The following is a 24346-nucleotide window of genomic DNA, read 5'->3' on the forward strand; positions in this document are numbered from 1 at the left end:
TGGGTTCGACAGTGCTTGACGCGGAAATAAGCGTAGTGTTGTCTTCCCGACAGACCTTTGCTTGGGTAGGAGCCTTGACCAGACTTACTTTCGAAGGGCAGGTGGTCGTCAGTTTCCAAGAAGGGATTTTCTTTTTTTCTTCTAGAGTAATAATTCGAAGCGAGGATGTAAAGAACTGTTACAATGGAGTGCTTGAAAATTTTTTGAACGCTGCTTCATTAACTCTATCTTGTGGATTACGTTCGTCATGATATGATGAAAATCTCTCTATTTCTGAGTGCGTTTTTTTCATGATTTTTGTTTTCTTTCTCTTTTTCTTGTATTATGAAAGTATCTGTCTTCCCTTTGTCATTCTTCACTAAAAAAAGATATGAAATATCATTTCTCTCCGTTCCTTTCTATGCTTTTTTTTGTGCTATTAAAAAAATCCAGCTAATTTCTCTCGTATAAAACTCAACCAAGTCAGTCAGTCACTCACTCACATACCTCTCCTTACTCAACAATACTCACCTGGCTCACCACCTTGTACCTTATCATCCTAATAACCTACCATCCTGCAATCTACCTGGCCAACCTCATACCTGTCTTACAACCAGCTCACCTGACTGCTCACTCACCTGCCTGACTGCTTCTGCTGGCGTACCTGCTTGCCTACCTACCTACTTACCTACCTGCCCACCTACCTGTCTGCCTGCATGCATAGCCACCCACCCAACCCATCCCTCACCACTACGGGTGAAACCTCGTCTAAGGCGGCGACCTCGATTTGGACGCTAGCGCTCGGCCTTTGTGAGGTCGTCTGTGGCAATCCAGCTTTGGACTTCCGGGGGTCACCACCCATCGCAGACACCAGCAGAGGGGGTCTCCTAGCCGTGAGATCCACCTGCGACTTTCGCCACGAGAATTAATCCTTCCTGTGGTCTGGGTGTCGATTTCACAGCAGCAGGTGAAGGATGGGGGGGTGTGAGCATAAGGAATGGGGGAGGGAGTTGATTACCCCTCTCTCTACTACTACCCATGGTTGGCGGTAAATAATGGTGATGCGAGTGAGATACTGGCCTCTGAGACACGCGAGGTGTGCTGGTCTGCCCACCGCTTTGGCAGCGTGAGGTCAAAATTGAGAAGGATAAATAGTTTACGATTTTTCATTTTCTTGTATGCTGCATTTTAAGCACTTTGCCGCTTCCATTTTTATGCATGCTTGCGAGTAATGTTTTAAGGCCTATTTAGAATTTAGGTAAAGAATGAATACAACCTTAAGTGGGCTCTTTTTATTTTTATCTTTTTTGATATTGATGATCAGATAGGCCATGGAGCGAGTGGCTAAGAGCCTGGTGAGCACGAATGAAAACCTCCCAATAATCACGTCAGTGTAACAGAATTTGCTGTTACGCTGCTTATCCGGCCAAGACACCTGCCTTGAGGAAAGAGGTATGAGAATAACACCTTCATCAACAGTAGACAGTAAGAGACGCTTGGCCGATTACAATACAGTTTCAGGAACATAAATAGACGAGATATGATTATGCACTACAGGCTACAGGTGTATCATGTCGTTCACCAGCATTTGACTCCCAGAAGTCCTTTTTCTGAAGGAGATTTTGTAGCTTCAAGGCTACGCTACCTCCAGTAGCAGGGAAATGATGCATTCGGAAGTGATGACATGAATTTCCGACAAGTGAAACACTAAAATAGATGGAGACATCACCTTGATATAAAGACTGCAAAATTGTTTTCACTCTGAAAGGAAACCATTCGGTCATCGCGTGCGACTTAATACAAGGAAAATCCACGACATTATTGGCCACAGAGTCGAAGTGCCTTACTTTCCACCAGAGATAAGATCACTCCAACTGAGGCCAACGAAACAGCGATAACATATCTATAACGGGTATGCAACGGAGTAGATCCAGCTGACTGACCTTGGGTTGCATAAGAGAATTCCTCAAGCGAGTCCGAAACCTTGATCATGCGAGTCGACTGTATTGGATGACAGGTTCGAATCCTGGTCCACAGTCAACCCAGCTGTTCATCCTCCCCAAAGTAATATCATAGGAACGTTTTAGAGTTATCTGACCTATTTCATATCTAGGTTATATTTTCATTTGAAAAATATCCGAAGATACGAGAAAATACAGAAAATTGGGGTCATTAGAACTTGTTCAGTATTGGGAGTTCGGATGCTGGCAACATTTGGTCGATGGGAGAAGCCATGGGTTATTTATGTCAGCTCAAAGACATGCAGTTGAATTCAGTTTCTAAGATTTCCCATGTGTCATCACCTTTCATTAACTAGTGTTCCGTAAGGTATATAGATAAAAGGCCATATATATAAGCACTGAGAATGTGTTTGATCTTAGTATTGTCTTGAACACCTGAAGAAAGTGTTCATGATATTTCGACTGGTGATTATAACCTAAAATCTGATGGCCATTTAGTGACCTCTGGCAATCGATAGGTCAAAACCCCAAGTAGCCAATCAACCAAAGGAGCCTCGATTTATATAAAGGTCTTGAATCGTTAATGGAAGGGAGATTGACCCAGAACTAATAGGGCTGCACACACACAAACACAAGATATACTAAGACACCTGATAGAAGTGTGGCCCAGGGATGGTTGAATCTTTTTAACCATTTTGTCTTGCACATGGTGTGTTCTCTTTGACTGCGAACAGTCCAGTATCAATCTTGATAGTATTCTGTATGTCTGATTTCAAAATGGATCTAAAACGCGTAGATGGAAGTACCTACCCATACGTGGTGAATGCCTCATGAAGTATTCGGAGGTTTTCATCCCCCACAGCCCAGGCTGCTGGATTGGGTCATAGGTAGACCAAACTGTCGGAAGTCGCTGCCCTCAGGCCCACACAGCCCCCACAGCCTGGCTGATTTTTTCTTTTTTGAGGCTGGTCAGTGGAGAAGAAGAAAGAGATGGGATAAGGGAAGGGATGGTTAGGAATGGAAGAGAAGACTGAGAGGTTTACAAGTGTATGGTGAAAGTGTTATTTGATGCATGAGGGTGGTGATGATCTGGAAGCGTGTGTTTTTGATGCCTTAACTATATACTTCCGGCAGACTGGGGGTGTGTATGTATTAGTGTTGCATCTTTTATTCTGAAGGAGATTCACTGAGCTATTCTGAACATTGTTTATTCTGTACATCGATGGATGACTGGAGTTTCCATAAGTGTTTTGAGGCTTCGAGGGAACCAAGGCTATTCCATGTTTGTCCTTCATATCCCGGATTTGTGTGTAGTTTGTAACCATCGTTGTCTTCATATCTTGTCATACTTTCTAGGCTGTTTCTCTTAGGTATGAATCGACTGGGTTAATCTTTAATCTTTCGTGTTATTCTACGGTATTTTCAATCTAGGGTTATATTTCTTTTGTGACGAATCATGAAGCCTTGAGTTACATATCTGTAACTTCAGCACGCGTGATTTGGAGGCGAGGAACTTTGGTATAGGCAAGTTAGAACGATCTAGTACACTTTATAGCTGCATTAAAGACGGGGAAAAAGACCTCCTCATGGGTCCATATGATAGGCTTTGAACACCAGTATGTTGACCTTTAACCCACAACAGAGGTAGATAAATCTACCCCTCTACACTCAGGTCAAGTGGTAGGGGGATAAGGTAACACGATCCAGCCCGATAGAGACCAGCTAAGTCAGCCTGAGTTCAGTGAACAGGATCAAGTAGATGGGGTTTCCTACCTTACTGCACACACACACACACACACACACACACACACACACACACACACACACACACACACACACATCGCTAATGATTAAAACTTGTAAATCTGGGCCCACACAATGCATTCCTGAGGCCCTCCTACATTAAAGCGGAAAATCAGGTGTATGTCGTCTCAATTGAAATTTCATATCCATAATGCAGAATAACAATTTTTAGAGTTCGAGAGAATTTCATTAGAGGAAAGTTACGACTGGTATCAATCAATTTGTCGATTGAATACGGAGAAACGACGATTTGGTTCAAAACAACGAATGCATTGCAGAGATTCTTTCTAATGTTCCATCTCGTATCTCATTGCTACGAGAGACCATTATGCATAATGTTGCCGTACAGTTTCAAGATATACTATCACCATTAGATGGAATAAAGTAAAGTGCAGGCCATGATAAGTCTTATCCAAGAAAGATAAAAGAGGTGGAAAAATGAAGGAAAGTTCCAGTGGACTGCAAGTTTGCCAGTGTATTCAGAAATAGTAATAAGCGTCAGCCTGGAAATTATCATCCATTAAACTTGATGTCCTTTGTTGGCAGAGTCATGGAAACCATCAGTTACCACAAGACTGGAAATCGTTTGGAGGACCACCACTGAAATAGCATTTGCGACATCTTTCTATTCTACGCAATCGTTCATGTCTGACACTTCTACTTGATTTCTTTTATGACATAATCAACATGCAGGACTAAAGTAAAGCGGCTGATTGGTGTCAGTTAAGTAAAGTAAAGGCACTTTATGTTTCAGAAAGCTCTCTGGCAAAGTTTCGCATCAAGAATTACCATGCCAATTGAAGCCAGGTGGTATAGATGGGGGTTGTACCTCAGCGGTTAGAAAAGTGGTCGACTCGTAAAGAAAATGTGGTAAGTAAAGGTCACGCCTTAGAATGGTTAGACGTAACAAGTGGCGTGCCACAGGGATCAGACTTGGGACCGGTTCTCTTTTTTCATATATCTTAACAACGTTGATAATAATGGCCTACTATATAACGAACACTAAGCTGGGAAAATAAGATTTATAACAGAAAAGTAACGTCGTCCAAACCTGGAAGCTGACACGGAGAATAAGCTTAATAAGTACAAATTTGGTACACACAGGTGTCCCACTTGTAAACCATCTGCTCGAGCCTTATCCGGGGACAAGGGCACAAACGATAGACTCCCAGGGTTATCGACAAGGTCTCTCTGGTGTGAACTTGCAGCATTATTATCATTTTTTTTTTCTCTTTCTCGGCTGCGAACTTTCACTCGAGCCACCAGGTAGGTAGCTCGTGTTGATGTTGCCTCAGCTGGAGCTGCGTATACAGTGTGGGTTCCAGGGTCAGCTTCGGTTTATGATTCACGACCCTGTCGTGCTTTTACGTACTGTGTTGAGGTCTTTCTTGTACACTTGTGTGGATAACATCATTAATTAGCTATCTATATTTGTTTTTCCATCGTGGATATGACTTAAGTCTCCTGTATGCGTCTAAAAACGTTTTAATGATGGATAGACGTTAGATATTTGTTTTTAATCGTTTTTGAGGTGTTTTCCCCCTTTTTTTTTTTTTGATAGTCAGCTCCATCCAGGGTTCGAATCCAATGCGGTGTGTGTGTGTGTACACATACGTCGCACCCTCGGTGCTGCAGTAAAGTACACTTTCCCTCACTGAGCTGGGGTTTGAGTATGCACAAATCGCTAGGTGACGAGTGGCTGTGTCTCTTATTCTCGGTATGGCTGAGGTGCACTGCTAGTGGCAGGGAAATAATGGACTCGTTTGGAATGAGAAGTTCTACGACAAGGCTATGCCTCCGGTGATATAAGAACCTTGCTAAAGGTTATATGACTGCGCTCGCGAGATAACCTCATGCAGACGGAGACCGGTAACACACACACACACACACACACACACACACACACACACACACACACACACACACACACACACATACATATATGTATATATATGTATGATGACTTGACCAGCGTCGTATTAGAGAGGCCACAGTTACGCACACGGAAGGTCTTTTCCTCGGAGAGAGAGAGAGAGAGAGAGAGAGAGAGAGAGAGAGAGAGAGAGAGAGAGAGAGAGAGAGAGAGAGAGAGAGAGAGAGAGAGAGGAACGATTCACCTAGTGGAACAGAGCAGGTAGTGGAGGGCAGCTCTGAAATGTCAGCGGGTTCGTTGCGCAGACGTGTTATTAAAACGGTGGGCCATAAGGGCCATACTGACCCTTGGTAAGGCAAGTGGCCTAGCCGGAACTGCTGATCCATTCAACGATGAGAGAGAGTGAGTGAGGGAGGGAGAGAGAGGTGGTGTGGTGTAGCGCGCCCCCAGCGACGTTAACCAATCGATGGTGGCGCCGGATCTTTGCCGCAACAGGGCTACTGTGACCTGGAGCAAAAAGACGGGAACGTCAGGAAGTGTGTGTGTGTGTGTGGTGTATGTGTGTGTGTGTGGGGTGGGCTCGTTCCGCTGGCCTAATTATGGACAACACACTGGGGAGGAAAAAGTTTATTATTGGGTCAAGTGTTGTGGGGAATTAACAGCGTCTTGTGTATTGAACCGTTGATGTTGCTGTGTTTAAAGTGTTTGACTCGTTAGGTAACAGCTCGTTATGTGATATCATACAACCTCATGTTATATCCAGAATATGTTGTATCTGTGGCAGTGTATACCTCAGTAAATTGCGTTTTATGAGATCAAGTTAACCTGTTGGTTTCTTCATGGTCGTGCGTATCTCGTGGACATAACATTCCATAAGATCTAATCAGAGAGTTTCGAATCTTATGAGAAACCTGCTGGTGATATCTGGCGGGGGTTTTAATCGTCCTCCTGCAGGTGCTTGTGTCGTTACTCGTCCAGGCATCGTGTTAATTCGATGGAGCGTAATGGTCACCGCGGGGTCTGGGTAGCCCCAGTGAGCCGGTGAAGGGCCGGTAGAGATTACAATCTCCAGCAGAGATTACACAGCATCGTATCTGTTGTGTTCATCCGTTGTAAATGTCTGCCATTTAGACCCACAGCTCCTCGTTTTCTACACCCTGAGGAGAGACAGGGAAAAAAAGACACGCTCCATTCCCTGGCTTCGGTCCCTACGGATTTTGAAGCACCATCTCTGTAAAAGAATGACAAAAATCTTGTTTTATTTGAATAGAGATCGGGAAATGAAATCTCACAGATTCGGCTCTGGGAAGAAACTGAAGTCTGAAAAGACCAGAGAAGTAAAATCAGATAAAATCTGGAAATGTAGAGATGAAAATAGAAAAAAAATGCGATTTTACCGTACAATGAAAATGGCAGATACTATAGATAAGGACATGAAGAAAAGGCCTAATATAAACCTTCAGAATCAGATAACTACTTTACACTTCGAGGATCATTAAGTGAAAACGACCGTCACTTTCGTTAGGTAATATACTGGGGCGAAGAGTGACACTCGAAGCCCAACCGACCCCCTCAGCCATTATCATCATCATCATCATAATGGTTGCCAGGTAACTAAGACTGCGTCTCGAGTCTGTTGTGGCAAGGAAGGAAAATTGCCGAGTCTTAGGAAGGGTGACTGGGGGGAGAGAGACTGGATAGTACCTGCGCTGAACCCATGTATGGAGTGCCACAGGATATTAATGATCTCTGCCGTACAAATGGTTGTTATCAAGCTAACTCGTTATGTTCTCTATCATCACTGCGACCAGTTTCATGTTATGATGTATACTTCTTTTGTCCTCTATATTTCACCAACTACATTCCTCACTCCCCTTAAATCTATTAAGTTAAGATTGTAAAAGTACTCGAAAAGATCAATATTTTTCACCATTCTGTAACAGCACTGGTGACCTTACATCAGACGGTGGCGTTATATCCATCACGTCGTCCAGTTCCGATAAACCACAGCGATTGAAGATGTATCCCGTTAGCTCCCTCGCTCTCCAGGTCATGAATAACACATGACTTAACACTGCTTCTCCATCCGTCGTGGTAGACATTTACTGTCCAACGCTGGATCGTCAACGACAACACGACCATCATTTCATGAAAAATGAACTCCTACGTAACCAGACCCACCCCAGACATGCAGACATACATACCACTTACAATGTCAGGGTATTATGATAGTAGTGATTATTATCATCAAAGTTTATTCTTTCAGTAAAGACAGAGGGTCATATAGCCCATCAATCATGACTGTATGTCGAGATAAACTGGTGGAATTATTCATCGCCTCCAAAAACGTATAACTGGTGGAATTATTCATCGCCTCCAAAAACGTATAACTATCGTAAATGCTTCATGAAGGGCACAGCTCCTGCCTTACTCCTCCGTCCCAATCGTACTTTCATCACTAGTTATCCATCGTGCCCTAGCACGTTGGTATATACCATAAGGTAGAGGTACAGCTTCCCCCTCGACTTGTGGTGGTTCAACGCCCCTGCAACATGCCCCTTCGTCAGGAGATACCTGTTTGCCAGGCCAGAAGAAATGGCCTGGAGCTGTATTACTCACTCCACCTTATCTCTGAAACTTATGCAGGAAGAAAACGAACTCACGTTCTGCAGCATATGCTTCTGTGTTTTTTTTTTTTCCATCCGGCAAACAGATCGCTTATATTTTGATGGTCTTGTGGCTGACCAGTTTAAGTACGTGACCAAGCTGGCTAATACGCTATTTGTATGGGCTTCACACTGCTATATTGGTCGCGGTGAAACTCAAGTAGGGACCAATGGACACATGTGAATACATTTAGTCATAATTTCCAAGAGACATAACACACTTGACTGCTTGTGTTCACAGGCATACATAACACAACACAAGAACCCAGAACCCCTCATAAACACATTCAGATCTCTCTCTCTCTCTCTCTCTCTCTCTCTCTCTCTCTCTCTCTCTCTCTCTCTGTATGTGTGTGTGTGTGTGTTGTGTGTGTGTGTTGTGTGTGTGTGTGTGTGTGTGTGTGTGTGTGTGTGTGTTACCGGGCTCTGCTTTCAAGAGGTTACAACACCAGGACTCAGACTCTGAGACACACACTTAAACACTTCGTCACCACAAGCCCACATCCAGCCTGACACCGCCTCAGTGCCACTCGCACAGTATCGCCTGATATCACTTCCTGAACCAACCACAAGTAGGCCAGCCAACCAGACAGACAGACAGACACCCAGAACTGCGGTAGTAGTGGCCTCTCTCTCTCTCTCTCTCTCTCTCTCTCTCTCTCTCTCTCTCTCTCTCTCTCTCTCTCTTTCTCGCGCGCGCGCCTGCCCTACTGAACACTGAGCCTGTATCGGACTGCACCTTCCTTACAACGGCGTATCGGGAATACGATCTTATTCCCTCGATCCCTCGACGATAAGGGGTTCGAACAAGATACATCACGCCCTCGATGCTCTTATTGTATAAGGACTGAGGATTCGTACGTTTCCTCTGTGACGTTGTTGGTCGCACATACTATCTCGTGGGTTGTTGTGTCACACCCCTGATTACTAGGATTACAGCACACTTTCCTCTGCGGCAACACAGCAGTTACACGGAGAGCCAAATAGCTTGTCGCACACCGACCGTGAACACTTGGGCAACACGACTGGAAGTCACCCCAGACTTACCAACACCGCCATCATGATGTTACGAATCTCAGCTTCGGGAAAACGCCTTCGAGATGTTACTCACCAAGGAATGCTTCTTGATGCTCCAGTTACCATGCATGTTCTTGTTGTTGTTGATAGTTTCATGAATAGAGAGGGTTGTATCGGGAGCACTTAGATAGAAAACGAGTACTACAGGGATGCAAGGCAGGAAGGAAGGAAGGAAGTAAAAGAAGGAAGGAAGGGGGGAAGAAAGTTGCGAGATATATACTATGGTAAGGATAAACGAAGATTGAGAGAGAGAGAGAGAGAGAGAGAGAGAGAGAGAGAGAGAGAGAGAGAGAGAGAGAGAGAGAGAGAGAGAGAGTCCGACACATCATCAGAGAGTTTTTTTTCTTCTGATGTCATTATAAGACACAGCACCAAAGAAGATCTGTGCTGGAGGTGCAGGTGGAGTGCAAGACCAGAATGGACGAAAAAAAAGAATGCTGTGTGTGTGTGTGTGTGTGTGTGTGTGTGTGTGCGTGTGTGTGTGTGTGTGTAGACCATGTGGCGGCGACAGCAGCGGCAGGAGAAAGGCAGGACATGGTACATAAAGAGGAAGTTGACTGTCAGTGCTAACGAAATCACTGTGGTGGTTAGTCTTATACATTTGGGTATCATTCAATATCCTATTTTACTGTCGAGAGGAATTTTGAAAATCGTAATTACCTTAGGAACACCTCAAGTGCCGTAATTAAATATAAAAGACTTGGAAGAGTGACTTATCTTTGTGCTGAAAGGTGAGCAAGTTGCTGTTCTCTCTCTCTCTCTCTTTTTTTTTTTACTGAAGTGAAGTTTGAGTTCAGGTCAGCAGATGTTGCAGAAATCTGTTGGATGGTCGTAGTTCAGCCTACCCCACATACACAGTGGGACGAACGTGCCGTAATGTGATGGCAGGGGAAGGAAAAGAAATTGAATTATGCCACTTTTCTCTTGCGTGAATGCAAAACGAGCTGGACAAACAGAGTAGGAAGTGACTGGAGGGTGGAAACACAGAAGGGAGCAGTCGCTTTAGTGAGAAGTAGAAGGATGAAAGCGAAGAGGATGACTAGGAAAGTGTTCGAGCCAAGAGAAGCGAGAGGAAAAAAAAAGAGAGACTGAGAAAGAGAGAGAGAGAGAGAGAGAGAGAGAGAGAGAGAGAGAGAGAGAGAGAGAGAGAGAAGCTAGCATGAGAAAAAAACCAGCATTTGAGACGGTGGAGTTAGCATATAGGAGTGTGTTTGTAACTGTGGAGGAACGTATTGCTTGGCTGTGAAGAAGAGATTTTTCACTCTCCACCTTGCTAAGACACTCGGATGATACACACTCCACTGGGTCAATATGGGGGACACACGCATGGCTCACCAGTGTGTGTGTGTGTGTGTGTGTGTGTGTATTCCATCCAGGTCTGTTTAGAGACTTGGGCGATAGCATTCTTCAGCCAGTCTAACATCACGGGGGGTTCTCCTCCGTGCACCGCTGCAACCACTCCTGCACGGGTGGACCGGCTTATCTTCGCTTGACTATATAATTAGTTCCAGCAGGATTCACTGTCAAGCCCACCTTATCCGGTATTTTGAAATCTATTGATCGACCAGCCTCAACTTTAGACTTTACATATAATCACACTGACGTTCAAAAGCTCCTCATTAGCTGATTCCAGATTCAAGAGACGCCTCGCTTTACCCCTCCCATTCCCCCCTTTTGTCACGAGGCATGGCAATCCCGCCGCTATTCTTCAGCGTCGTAAAGGTTGTTATCCCACTCGACGCCTTAAAAAGTAAGTGACAGTGAAAGTCAACAGGTTGCTACAGCTGGGCTCGACCGCTCCAGGGGACTGAGGCGATTCTTCTTTTTTCTTTTTTTTCTTTCCAGGTTGGACTCAAGCGCTGGTCATCTCAATAACGTGCCAGTAGAACAATGGATCAAACAGTATAGGCTGATTAAGTTGATGAGTTGAGGATAGATCGACTTAGGTCGGAAAGGTCTGTTGTAGACGTGGGCAAGTAATTCTTGTCAAACCAAAAGTCGAAAAGTAATATCTTCCTGTTCTTGATTTTAAGCTAAGATAAAATAAAAACCATGTCAGCCCAGCATGTGACCGGACACACGTCCTCATTGCCCACTCGCACACGGAACTATTTACAGTGAGTCTTTTATGCTCTTTTATGCGTCTGGTAATGTAGGTGCCGTGTGAGGCGGGTGAGAGTGGGAAGGGGGAAAGAGCTGAGGGAAGGGTTAGGTGTGTTAGGAGAAGGGAGGGAAAGGCATGGGTACACAGACTCCAGTAAGAGTGGTACGTTTCGATTACATTGTACGTCTTACCCTTCGTGTACAAAGATTTATTTCATTTTTTTTTTCTGAAGGAATGAGTGTCAAAAGAGGATGATTTATGGAAGCAGGAAGGACTAAGGAGAGGATGTAGGTGAGTGTGAAGAGTGAGAAGGGGATGTTCTTGCTTAGTTTCCTGGTGCACACACGTCGTGACCGGCCTCTGGGCCAAGGAGTCCGTCTCTGTGGGCACTGACGCGGCTCTTATATTTGCCGAAGGTGGATGCCTCTCCCCAGGGGTACACGCCCTCTGCTGATGATGGGGCAGTAAGTAACAGCATAGGTGGACATGGGTAACACCAAGCCAAACATCAACTCCCCCGGCCCTTGCTCGGCAGGTGAACCAGGTGAAGTTCCTGGCTAGCTTGACCCTCGTGTGCAGGTGGTTAATCAACCCCACCACACACACACACACACACACACACACACACACACACACCATTTCTTGAGCCCGCTTCACCAGATCATGTCCACCAGAGTCCAGCACGCCCCTCCACGTTCACCGCGTTATGACATTTCCTCGTTTCCTTTCCCTATATCTAGAACCATTGTAGTTATTCCTATTGTGTTCTGGAAGTGTCTTTCAGTATTCTGTCAGTCGAGGTACTTAGCTGCTAAACCCGCCCGGTCTTGTATGAGTAAATATGTTACATCAATGTCCTTCAGCTCCACCTTATAATGAAGTCTTTATGAGCATCTGTTTCATATCACAAATGATAAAAGAAGCAACAAGCGATATGGTTGATATTTCAATTAATTTAGGCAAGATTGTTCAGTTAGAGGTCAAGGAAACATGTAAAGAGCACGACGTCTTTTTGCCTTACAATAATCTAAAGGGATAACATTAGTCCCTTCTCTAGGCAAGTAGACCTTGTGGTGCTTGCGATGCAGTCTTACAGCTGCTCAAATGACTCTCCATAAGGGTCACATCTTCTTGTTACTCACAGACATGTTTTAAAACATTTACATATCTCTCATCTTCACTTTTCTTAACCAGAGTCGGTGACTTTCAAAAAAACATGCATATATTGACGTTGCAATTATACTCTGGAGACGTAATGTTTCTTCCTTTTCTTTCCCCCGAACCGACTTGACGTTTTCGGCGAATTAATTCTGACCTTTTATCTTTACAGGTGAGGCACTTGAGGATGCAGTTTTACTGGAAAGAAGGAAACCCTGGAAAAAGAAGAAAAAACAAGGTAACTGGCGTAAGACTATTGATAATAGAAATGTTAATGCAATCATTGTATAGCATAGGTTCTAACTGTATAGTAGAAGAGAATCACTTGGTTGGTAGAAAACAAATAGGTTTAATGATCTCAATACAGCGTTACGCTGTTGGATAGGAAGAAGAGGGCTCTTAGGTAACAGGAGCAGGAGGTTGGCTGTTAGGAGACAGAGCAACAGAAGGCAGAAAAAGGGGCTAATTAACGACAGGTATACAGAACCAGCTGATAGGGAGAAAGGAGTAGCTTGGTATGAGGGAAAAGGGAGGAGGATAGCGAGAAAAACTGTCGAATAGCAGCGAAAAAATGATGAAAGGTGCTTGGCTGTAGACGTCCCAGTCAAACTGATTACATCAGCGGATTTCTTACAAGAAGCTTAGTGGCCCGTGTTGCAAGTACGAGTGACAGATAATGGTACAGCTGGAGATAAGATGAACCCAAGACCACTTACTGATGTCACTAAACTGTCATACACTCGACGAAACATGATCACATGACCAGTGTGTAACGCTCCAGGTGTGTCAAAAGAAATCATTTGGAAACACGTGAATTACGTCAGAATCATTTGTAAACCTGCCCTCTGTTCTTTGGTGGTTGGAAAATATATTTAATGAACAAAAGGGAGCTGGCTGTACCTTGTGTGTGTGTGTGTGTGTGTGTGTGTGTGTGGTGTCTCCGCTAAGCCTGATTCTGTTGCTGTTGTGTCACCGCTAAGCTTGACTCTACTGCTGTTGTGTGTGTGGTTCACCGCTAAGCTTGACTCTACTGCTGTTGTGTGTGTGGTTCACCGCTAAGCTTGACTCTGATGCTGTTAATTGGATTTAGTTGACGTTTAACGAACGTAAGGACGAAGAAGTGTTTATGACCAGAGCAGTGGAGGAGACAAAAGAAAAAAAGACTATAATAAATAAGCTTAAAGAATGTACGTAGATGACGGAAACTCTTCAAGAAAAAAGATACAAAAATGGATATGAAAGTTACATATCGACAATAAAAGTTCATTGGAGACTTTCTTCAGCCTTGAGGGACGTGCATCATATTCACCGTCAGGTTCACCATCATGACGAACAGTATCGTTATCATCATCAGCAGGAGCAGCTTTGCTGGTCACTCTGGGGTGTCGTTCACATCTGCAACATCCACCCTCGGGCCATGGATAACTTGCACACCGAGTGTGGTGGCGAGCGTATTACCGTAATTGAATGTGTGAAGTGGAATGTGATGGGAGAAGGGTAGGCAGGTTTTAGAAAAGATATAACGAGGAAAGATAATGATATCTTAGCAATGGTAACAATTGATAGGGTAAAACAAAATAGAAAGGGTTTGGTGAGGATCTGTCTTTCGATGCTAAAGACTTGTTTCCAAGCTAAAGGACTTGAGTAATGTTGTCGGATTAGCCGCCTACAAGTTGATGTTGATGACCCTCTGCTCCCGACAGCGCTGGTGGGGTGTGGGCAAGAAGGTCTGATCCACAGATGGTGTAGGTCTTGGATCAAACCATCGTGCACCGAGGGTGAATCGTAACGTCTTTCTCGTCTTGCATACATGGAAGTTTCATTCTCCTCAGTGAATAGTTAATAAAGATTCCCAGAGTTAGAAGAACGGATTAATCAAGTGAGGGTAGGAGCTCAAGTTAATTACAGATTGAAAGAAAGTCTCTAATTGTTAATGGGACTTTTATATGGGCATGAAAATAGGCTTATGTGCCGTATATATATATATATATATATATATATATATATATATATATATATATATATATATATATATATATATCAGGTTTGTAGTAATGAGAGCGGTTCTTGCTTCATGATGACCTAAGTGGAGGACATCCGGCGACCCTCTTTCGCTTCCGCTTGTGGGCTCTGGAGGACCTCAGGGACTCCTGTTTATCATTTCGTGACGCACGTAACAGCCACGGGTATTTACTCTCTTTACTCACGTTAGATAGACATCATCTTCCGCCCTTATCAGGAAGCGTGATGTTATAGACACATCCAATAATCAACGAAAGTAGACCACCTACACGTCCGCTGTGCTATTTTCGTCCAGACATTTCCGTGGATGCGTTCCAGTCACCGGTGTGCTTTGTGGGTTACTCTAAGCTGGATGGTAACAACGCCATTAGACATTGGGTCTTCGGTCATCAGTCTGCTATACATGTCGGCTGCAGGGGTTAATGATCTTAGACGGATGTTATCACAAAGGGGAAGGAAAACCCCTTCACGGTATAACCTGACCCACTATCACGCTGGAAGCACAAGCCAGAACACGATTTTAAGTCACTGTGGGGCTGGCTCTGTTATGTAGAAAGTATACATTTGTACTCCAGATGGTATACATCTCTGTACATATATTTTTTAACCTATTTTCCTGTAGCCTGTAATCTGAAGGGTTTATCACCTGTTGATGATTTTTTGTCATATATGAACGAGAAATCTCTTTTAGCACTACTGTGCTTGGCTGTATGTGACGTTGTGTATCAGAATGATCACTGTGTTTAAGGTGGGTTCTGGTCCAGCCTACTGGGCGAGTCTCGACCTCCTGGAGGAACAGAGTGAAGCTCTCTGCCGTAAACTTTACTGTTATCATGTGTGCCATTCGAACGGGTTAACTGGCTACGCGTCACCCGCAACAGTTTATTGGTAGTCAGGGCGTGGAAATCGTCATTGACTTGTGACCTGCAATTGGGGTGAATTATTTTTTGCGGGGTCTCGAACTTCTGTGTCAGCCAGTGAAGCTGCAGTCAAAGGCAATGTGAAGGGAGAACAAAATTCGTCATCATCGTATTTTTCTATTGTGTTTCTGAAACGGGTTATGTCAGGGAATGTAAACCACACTGAGAGTCACTGGATAGAAAATCGGTTCTTCCACACTTCCTACAAGAGCGGGGAAGGAACTCTGCTCGCTCATGAAGTTGTCTTATCTATATCTAACATAGTGAAGTTGCCATATTTTACGTTATCCCTGTAATAGTAGATTTTCAGGGGAGTGGTGGAACCAAGTATTCGTAGAAGCATTTGATAAAAATTTGCCTTACAGTTTTGTAATTTAAAAAAAAAAAGTGGTGACTGGAAAGGCATCGAGAGGACACAGAAAGAAAAATATTAGAAAATAGATTAAGAAAGTATGGAGAGAGAGAACTGGTAATCCCCTGGTAACGGACGCAGGCACAACAACGTTCATAACACCACCAGGCACGACCGGTCTCCACCACAAACAAGTACTCCAACTCTCCCTCTTAACTCCTCCCTCCTCTTCTTCTTACTTCCAGTTCTCTTTTTTTTTTCTTTTTGCCACCATGCGTCTAATATTCTTACACCTCTTCTTAGTCCCTCTTCCTCTGTCTCTCTCGCTCCTACTTTCTTTCTCTTTGACCTGGCTAGGCACATCATTTCTCACCACCCTCCTCCCTCACCGCCCGTCTCTCCTCCCCCCTCCCCCACCACCGCCTCACCACTCATCACCACACAAGGAAAGCAGCGTGCCTGGAGGTGCATGACCGCTAGGCCCTGTCTGACTCGACACATCTTCAACCATCAGGAGTGTTTGCCTGGCCGCTCGTCACCGACTTGAAAGAGAACTGTTGTTACAGACTTGCGGGAGGAGCAAGTTTCTTCTAGTCATCATATGATAAACGCGTCGTGTAACAGTCACATTCATTGACTGACAAGCTACGTTTATTTACGCTATTTCAGAGGAGTGATACAGTGTCGTACAGAAGTCTGGTTATGCCTCGTGTGGTTTCTCCGTTTGACGACTGAAGACCAACCCAGACGGAATTGTATATTCCATCTGATGTCCATTCATCACTTTCCTCCATTTACTACCTCAGGCAAGTACTGGAAAAAGCACTGGGACACTTCTGATCGAAGCTGTACCGAACCTTTTGTCTGGACAGGCAGAGACAAGAGATGCCTTTAGAGCTTCGAAGCTTCAGACGTGTCGCAGAACTTCTGCTGGCCGCGAGTGACCCCAACGGCAGTTCTCAGCAACGCCTTGCACTACCAAATTACAGAAAAGAGTAGCCACATGATACAGGAAATGAGACCACAAGTACCGAAATTGGCGTCGGAAACACTGCACTCACTTTATTCCTGCTGCACAGTATACGTAACCACCACCACCACCACCACATAGTGTTCTGGGTTGCTGCCGTGTGCTGTCTTACAACATTGACAAAATGGCTTTCATCACTGTGTGCTGTGCTTCCCTCGCATGATTCCTAACCACAGTAGTGAGGATGTCTTACGAATCCTGGCCTCATCTCCTCCGTCCTATGATATTATTTAGTTGTCCTTGTGAGGCAGAGGAGAGAATGGTGAGAAACATTCTTTTTTTTTTGTAAGGCCAAAGGAAGATTTTAAACGGACTTCAATATTTTGAAAATTCCTGTTATAAAAAAGAAACTATCTCCATGAGGTTATTTTGGATTCTAAAAAAAAACCAACACAAAGACACGGTGGACCGGATGGTTTAATGAAACACGGGTCTTGATTTAAGAGGCAAATTTTGCTTGGCTGTAGGAGAAACTTTCCCTTCCTGACAGAAGTGTCTGTGTGAAATGAAATTCAAAACCTCACGTCACTTTGGAAAGTGTTCCTCTCAAGAAAATCACATGCCACAAGGCAACGTGCTTCCTTCATATGATGATTATGGCCCATCACATTTTGTCACCAGGTCTCAAGTATTCTGCATTGCCTTGTGCTGATGATTGTGCAGTATAGCATACGACCACAAATGCACCCTCTTTTTTTTTGTCTGCTTGAATCCATGTTCTACTGTTGGGCAGAGACGGGTTTTCCTTTCTCTAAAAGTGTCGCCTTTGTTCTTCAATGTAAACATCGAATATGTATCTTGTAAACTCGCTGTGGGTAACGAACGATTCGACTCCTGCTTCAGAATTCAGTATATTTTTCTTGGCCTGTAGACTTGATTGAAAAATACACATAAAACAATTAGACTCTAAATGTAATCATGTATTAAGCATTCTAGATTATCTTTATTGCTCTTATAGGCGTTCCGATAGAAAAAAACTTTACTGATAGTGTTCAAGATTCATATTAGGACGCGGGAATATGCTTTCGACAAATGACGTAACCTTGAGGCGGTCGGGCGCGTTGCAGAATACGAATGCGTGTTGGGGTCCTGTGATAGGTACGTGTTGCAGGAACGTAAGAGAGGCCACTTTTGTCGTCCTTCCCTCATTGTGGACGCCACCTGACCCCCTGCCTATGCAAGGACCAGGAAATGGAAGCAGGAGCACCCTAATCACTGGGGGTCTGGAGCCCTCTGATTCAGCTGAAGCAACTCATTGACAATAACGTAAGGCTCCCAGTGGCCGCCAGACTCTACTTCCTGTGCGAAAGGACGAATGGAAACGTTAGAAAAGATGCTACCGAGTCGATGATGAAAGAAGAGGTGTCCATCACTGTCATCACCACTTATGCTATCTCGACACACAAGAAAACGCGCCAATAGGGAAGGTCCAGCGTTCATACAGACTAGTCATAACAGATCATTTTCATGAAATCTTCCGAAGCTTCCGGAAGACGGAGACATCTCACAGACGAATGAATGTGACAGCATCCATCACACTGTCGGTTGAAAGTCCCTCCAGGTTTCAGTCCTCAGTCGTATGATCTGTATTATTGTGAGGGGTTGGGAGGGTCATGTATTTATCTGAGGAGCTATTGATTATGCAGTGAATTTAGATTATGTTTGAATATATCATGTTTCCAGGTTTCGTGTTCGCTTTGAAGGCGATTCATGTCTTACGTTATGGATTCATACGAAATTCGTGGCTGTCTATTCAGCGAGCAAAGTGCATGTGTTACATTCATCGTCTTGATGTAAGGTGCCTCGACACGACAATACCCTTAGCACTGAACACTTTAGACCATCTGGCCAAGCTGATTGCTCAGCATTAGAATTTCTACATGATCTCGAGGGAGCTGCTATTCTAAACCGTATTTAGGCAATCGGGAAAATCTGTGACGCAGTCGGTGGACCTACTACGAAGTCATGATCGAATTCATGACAGCTACAGCAGGATGCCACACTACTTCCCCGCATCATGAGGAGGGAAGAGATTGTCCTTGAGTGAGTGAGAGACCAAGCTGCATAATCATCACTTATTCAACCCATATGTGAATAAAACATCTTCCATTCACAATGTCAGCCAGCCAGCCAAGCCAGCCATGTGGCATTGGGGGTTGGTTGAACAAGGAAGGGAGCTCAGGGCCTGCCCTCATGTTCTCAATGATGTGATTTTAGTAATCAGTCCAAATGACTACTCTAAGTGGTGGATCCCCACACCGTGTACTGGGTCACCACACCATGTACGTCCTGGATCACCACACCGTGTACTGGATCACCACACCACGGGCTGGATCCCCACACCGTGTACTGGATCATCACACCATGTATGTCCTGGATCACCACACCGTGTACTGGATCACCACACCGTGTACTGGATCCCCACACCATGGACTGGATCACCACACCATGTATATCCTGGATCACCACACAGTATGCTTTCCCCCCACACCATGTGCCGCACCGCCACCACCACACCACCACATTTTCCCACGGAGGATTGTAGGCTGTACCACCTCGGCTGGCAGCGAGGGACGGTGTGGTGGACCCACTTGTTATAGTGAAAGTGGGAGTGTATCAGAGTGAGCCCGGCTGTAGTATGTCGTAAAAGTTGGTAGAACGAATCAAGTTCGGTCTGGGCGGTTCGAACCATCTCTCTGACCATCTCGAGTTGTATGTTCGTAACCCTAACATCTGGTAGGAACGAAGCAATTTTTTTTTTTTTTAAGCAGATAATGGACGTAATTACCCATGGGAAATGCATCAGTCATGACCCTAATGACCGGCATTAATGAGTTTGTTCTAGAAAAGGGGATTATGATGTTAAAGCCTTTTGTCGTTCGTATATTATAATGTCTCAACATGAACTCTGTGAACCGTTGAGGAAAACTAGGAAGAAAATGTACTCGAATGTAAGAGGCCTTGATGGAGTGCTGAGCATGTGTTACTTCCTACCAGCATACAGTACGTTCCCAGCCAGTCTGGCTGCCAGAGTGAAGTGTAAAGAGAAAAAAATACCTGTAACAGTTGGTGAATGTTACCGCCACACACACACACACTTCGTCTCAGACCCGTTCATCTGATCCTGAACCTCTTCAAATACCAGTGTCAGACAGCGCCAACCCCTATGCACCCAAGCACCCCAGCACCTCGTGCATCAACACTTGCAAGCACTCTAGTTGTATTAGCGGTACCCCCCGCCAGTGGCACTCCAGTTGTACTATCGGTTACGCCCGCCAGTGGCAGTCCAGTTGCACTAGAGGTACCCCCGCCACTGGCACTTCAGTTGTACTATCGGTAACGCCCCCGTCAGTGACACTCCAGTTGCACTAGAGGTACCCCCGTCAGTGGCACTCCAGTTGCGCTGGAGGTACCCCCGTCAGTGGCACTCCAGTTGCACTAGAGGCACCCCCGCCAGTGGCACTCCAGGAACAACTCTTGTAGGTATTAAAGCATCAACTGTGGTGCTACAAGAACACCTGCGGCATTTCGGCATAAAACTGGACACTCACTGACACTCGGGCTCTCCAGCAGCACACTTTGCAGCACTCTAGAACTCCAGGAGCACCCCACCTGCAGCAGGGGAGAGAGAGAGAGAGAGAGAGAGAGAGAGAGAGAGAGAGAGAGAGAGAGAGAGAGAGTATGACAAGATATGTGAGGGACGATGGGAGAGGAGAAGACTGAGGAAGAATAGGAGGTGTAACAGGAAGAGAAAGACTTATGAGACCTGTTGGCATCAGCGGTTCCTCTTCAAGTGTGTGGCCAGACTGTGCCCTTAGGCAGCAATGCAAGCGTGGGCGTGAGTTTGGCGGGTGCAGCTGCGGTAGATGAGGGTGTTGCAGGCCAGAGTGTAATTATAGGTGAAGGAATGATGCATGGAGGAGTAATGGGTGAAAAATGTGGTGGAGGGGACCGGTTTGTGAGGAGACAAGTGATGAGAGTGGGCTGAGGTGGGAGGACGGTGGACGGGAATAAGTAAGTGTTGGGTGTGTGGTGGATGGGAGTGTGGTAATGATTCGTCTCCTTGGAAGAGGTTGCTGTGGGTGTAAGTGTGGTTAGTAAGGGTGGAGAGAAAAAAAAAGCCTAGGTAGTTCCTCCATTTTCAAAATTCCAACTTTTTCCTTTTTATCTTTGGAGAAGTTTAGTCGAACTTCTTGCCCCAGTGAAGTTAACCTTACAACCAGCAATATGTGTATGTAACACAAAGTTTACCTGCGTAAGAAAGAATCTTCCATTGGTTCAGAAATTCATGTAAACTTGGAAGTTCATGGACGAGTGCGATGGTCGTATGATGGTTGTAAACAGTGATGACCCTCTTAATCTCTCTTGTAATATAACTCGTGACATGTGAAGCCACTCCCATGACATACATTAAGGGGAACAATAGTTTACAGGAAGTTGTCCATTTAAGGTATCTGATCTGAAGAAAACACTTTCACTCTTTCTTTGCTTTTAGGTTTTAACTTGAATCATAACAAGAAGCTGAGAGCGAGGGCATAAAAGATGAAAACTCAGTGGGTAAGAAACGGTCTAGAGAAAGTGGGATGGATAAGGAAACACGAGAGAGAGAGAGAGAGAGAGAGAGAGAGAGAGAGAGAGAGAGAGAGAGAGAGAGAGAGAGAGAGAGAGAGATGGGAAACACCAGAGGAAGTGGGACAGCTTAGAAAACACTAGAGAAAGTGGGAGAACATAAGAAACACTAGAGGAAGTAGGACAGCTTAGAAAACACTAGAGAAAGTGGGATAACGCTGGAAACACTCGCCGTCTAAGAAAGTAAATATTGTGTTACTTGACGCTGAAAACAGATCCATTTCTTTGTATTTTGTAAGTCTGGCTTTCAGTGTAGGTTCAGATTCAATCATCTTTGCCATTAAAAAAAGTATATACCTGTTAACGTTTTTGAACCATGGAGAATGGTTATTCCATGTTCTGATGCAAGGATATACTTAATTTCATGTTAAAAGCAGTGAGTGAAATTTAGGAAATTCTGTTGAGAGCCATTTTTTCACAGAAATACTTGAGAAATAAAAAAATCTATGACTAGAAGGTCGAGTGTCGTGGACCAATGATAGCTTTATTACTGAAGATGAGATGTGAAAGAGGTGTAAGAAAACTCAGATCTCATTATAAGCTGGTCTTTGTGCTCTGATGTTATCACAGCTGAGCATGTATTAACACAACCATAATCATTCTCTCTTTCGACGTTGTTATCTTAATCTTTTCCAATATACGTAATTGCTTGGCATAATTATATTTAAAACTCAAAGATCAAGTACCGAAGAGTGGCTTTATAATGCAAGGAGTAACGTAAGAGGATAAAGCCAGGCGAAGAGGGCTTAGTAGACCAACATGACTTGTGTATTCCTTGATGAGCACCATTTCCTCCCAGAAGCTCTGGTGTCGTTTTCTGGTTTTCACATACCGGAGTCTCTAGAAGGGTTATTGCTCCAAGAAATAGTCAGGGCAAGATAATCTCCCTCAGTGAAGGACTGTGTATACACCTCTCGTCTCCATATCACAACCAACCCATCAACTTCCCAGTGAAACCCGTTACCGTTCCCTTCACGCCATAGGCTACCTTTCCCTCCTCGAAGACCATCACTTGTAAGCCACATACATCGATGGATGTTTCGTGGACCTGGTGCTCACCCGGAGGTTTATAACGTCATGTAACCAACGTGGCTGAACATACACACACTTCAGCTCGAACTCAAAGTGTTCTTTAAGCGTCTATACGTAACGTAGTCTCAACGTCCCGGCTTGTCTCTCTCTGTCTAGTATAGAACATCACCCTCGACTTCGAGGCTAGTGTGTTTAGTGAGGAATATGACCCGTAGATATAAATAAGTTGATGTAGTATGTCTTCATTAGTGCACTGAGTTGGTGTGGTAAAGATATTACTTAACATTGTGGTGATTAAAAGATTCCAAATTATGAGAGAGAGATAGAGAGTGAGAGAGAAAGAGAAAAAAAGAATGGATTTACAGACAAGATACGTGAACCAAATGATCTGTAAGTGCTTAGGAACAGATTCTTAAGTAGAAGGTTTTTCTTATAACCACCACAAAGAAAATATTATTTTCATTGATGAGGGGAAATTAGAATCATGTTAGTCAATGTTCAAGGAAAATGAAAACAACCGCAAACTGCTAGAGAGCAAATATATATATAGAGGGAGAGGAAACTTCTATAGAAACTTATCTAACACGTAAGATCAAGAACGCGGAAGAGCTAGGTAGCTCCATGATCCTGGTTGGTCCGCTTAGCAATTACCAAGAATGTCATCTCTGGATTCTTGACATTTACGACGAGTCACTTGAAAGTAAGCCTCAGCCTCGCTCAACAACTCCATTACCGGGAACCATGAGTGAGAATGTTACGTACGTTTTTCTTTTTTTCTATAACACTATAGAGGTCGTGCTTATCATAACGAAGCACCACATTTTACATATTTAGGTTAACGAGGTAAGATCTATGAGGAAATGTCTATTTTTAGAAGCCTTTTTTTAACGTTTTGTTTTTAATCTTAGTGATAGATAAGTCTAGGATTTTATGTATTTGTGAAAGCTTATTGGGTTTCTATATTTGATCTTTTTGAAGTAGATGGGAGTTGATGGTGAGAGAGGAGGGGGTTGTAGTATCCTGGAAGTGTTATGAGTGGGAGGTTCAGAGGGTGGGAGTATGATAACAGTGAGAGTAAATCATTATCTTAACGTCGGCTGGTTTTATTCTTGCCCTCCTAACCTCGTTGCTCGATTTGTGTCGGAATTGATTTAACTTTTGACGGCCTGTTGCTGCAGGCCTTGTATGTCATACATTGTGTTATCTGGTTGGTCAGTTGTGAGACAGGAAGGAGCATTGTGGATGGAGATGTAGAAAGCGACGTTGTGGCAGATGGGAGTTTGGTTGGCGGAGTTACTCACCGTTGCTGTCTTTCAGTCATACAGTCATTCACGTACATACGTAGTCTGTTTATTCATGTAAGATGCAGGCAGTTGAATTCTTTCACATATTTACAAATGCTCTTTCTTGTTTTGCAAGAGATAGATCAGTAGACGGACAACATTGCTCAGAAATATCAATCTATTTTCCAACACACATACTTATTGGTCTCTGTGGTGTAGTGGTTCGCGTTACAGACAACGAGTCTTTCTGGGCGCGTCCTGGGTCGACCCAAGGGTATTGGTTTGAACCCTGGGCGCAGCTGTTGGCCCACACCAACCCAGGTGTTTATTCTTCCCTCAATGAAGACGGACGTCGCTAGATGGGGAACCTTGCTTAGGATAAGGTGAATATGTGTGTATACACAAAGTGTAAAGACATGATTACATATATAGAAGGATAAAAGATGTGGTAATACGA

General features: G+C 44.2%; 1 protein-coding gene across 2 annotated transcripts in view; it reads left to right on the plus strand.

The window, feature by feature from the left end:
• The window catches only part of LOC139766634 (uncharacterized), a 242455-nt gene that overhangs the window by 28876 nt on the left and 189233 nt on the right, over positions 1-24346 (plus strand). Inside the window, exon 2 of one of the 2 annotated variants that reach the window (XM_071695510.1) lies at positions 12794-12859. The exons of the other annotated variant lie outside the window; for it this stretch is intronic. Within the exon in view, the coding sequence (XP_071551611.1) occupies positions 12794-12859 (66 nt within the window). The remainder of the gene's footprint in view (positions 1-12793; positions 12860-24346) is intronic. 2 annotated transcript variants of the gene reach the window in all.

Source organism: Panulirus ornatus, chromosome 58 (assembly GCF_036320965.1).
Source record: "Panulirus ornatus isolate Po-2019 chromosome 58, ASM3632096v1, whole genome shotgun sequence".
NCBI lineage: Eukaryota > Metazoa > Arthropoda > Malacostraca > Decapoda > Palinuridae > Panulirus > Panulirus ornatus.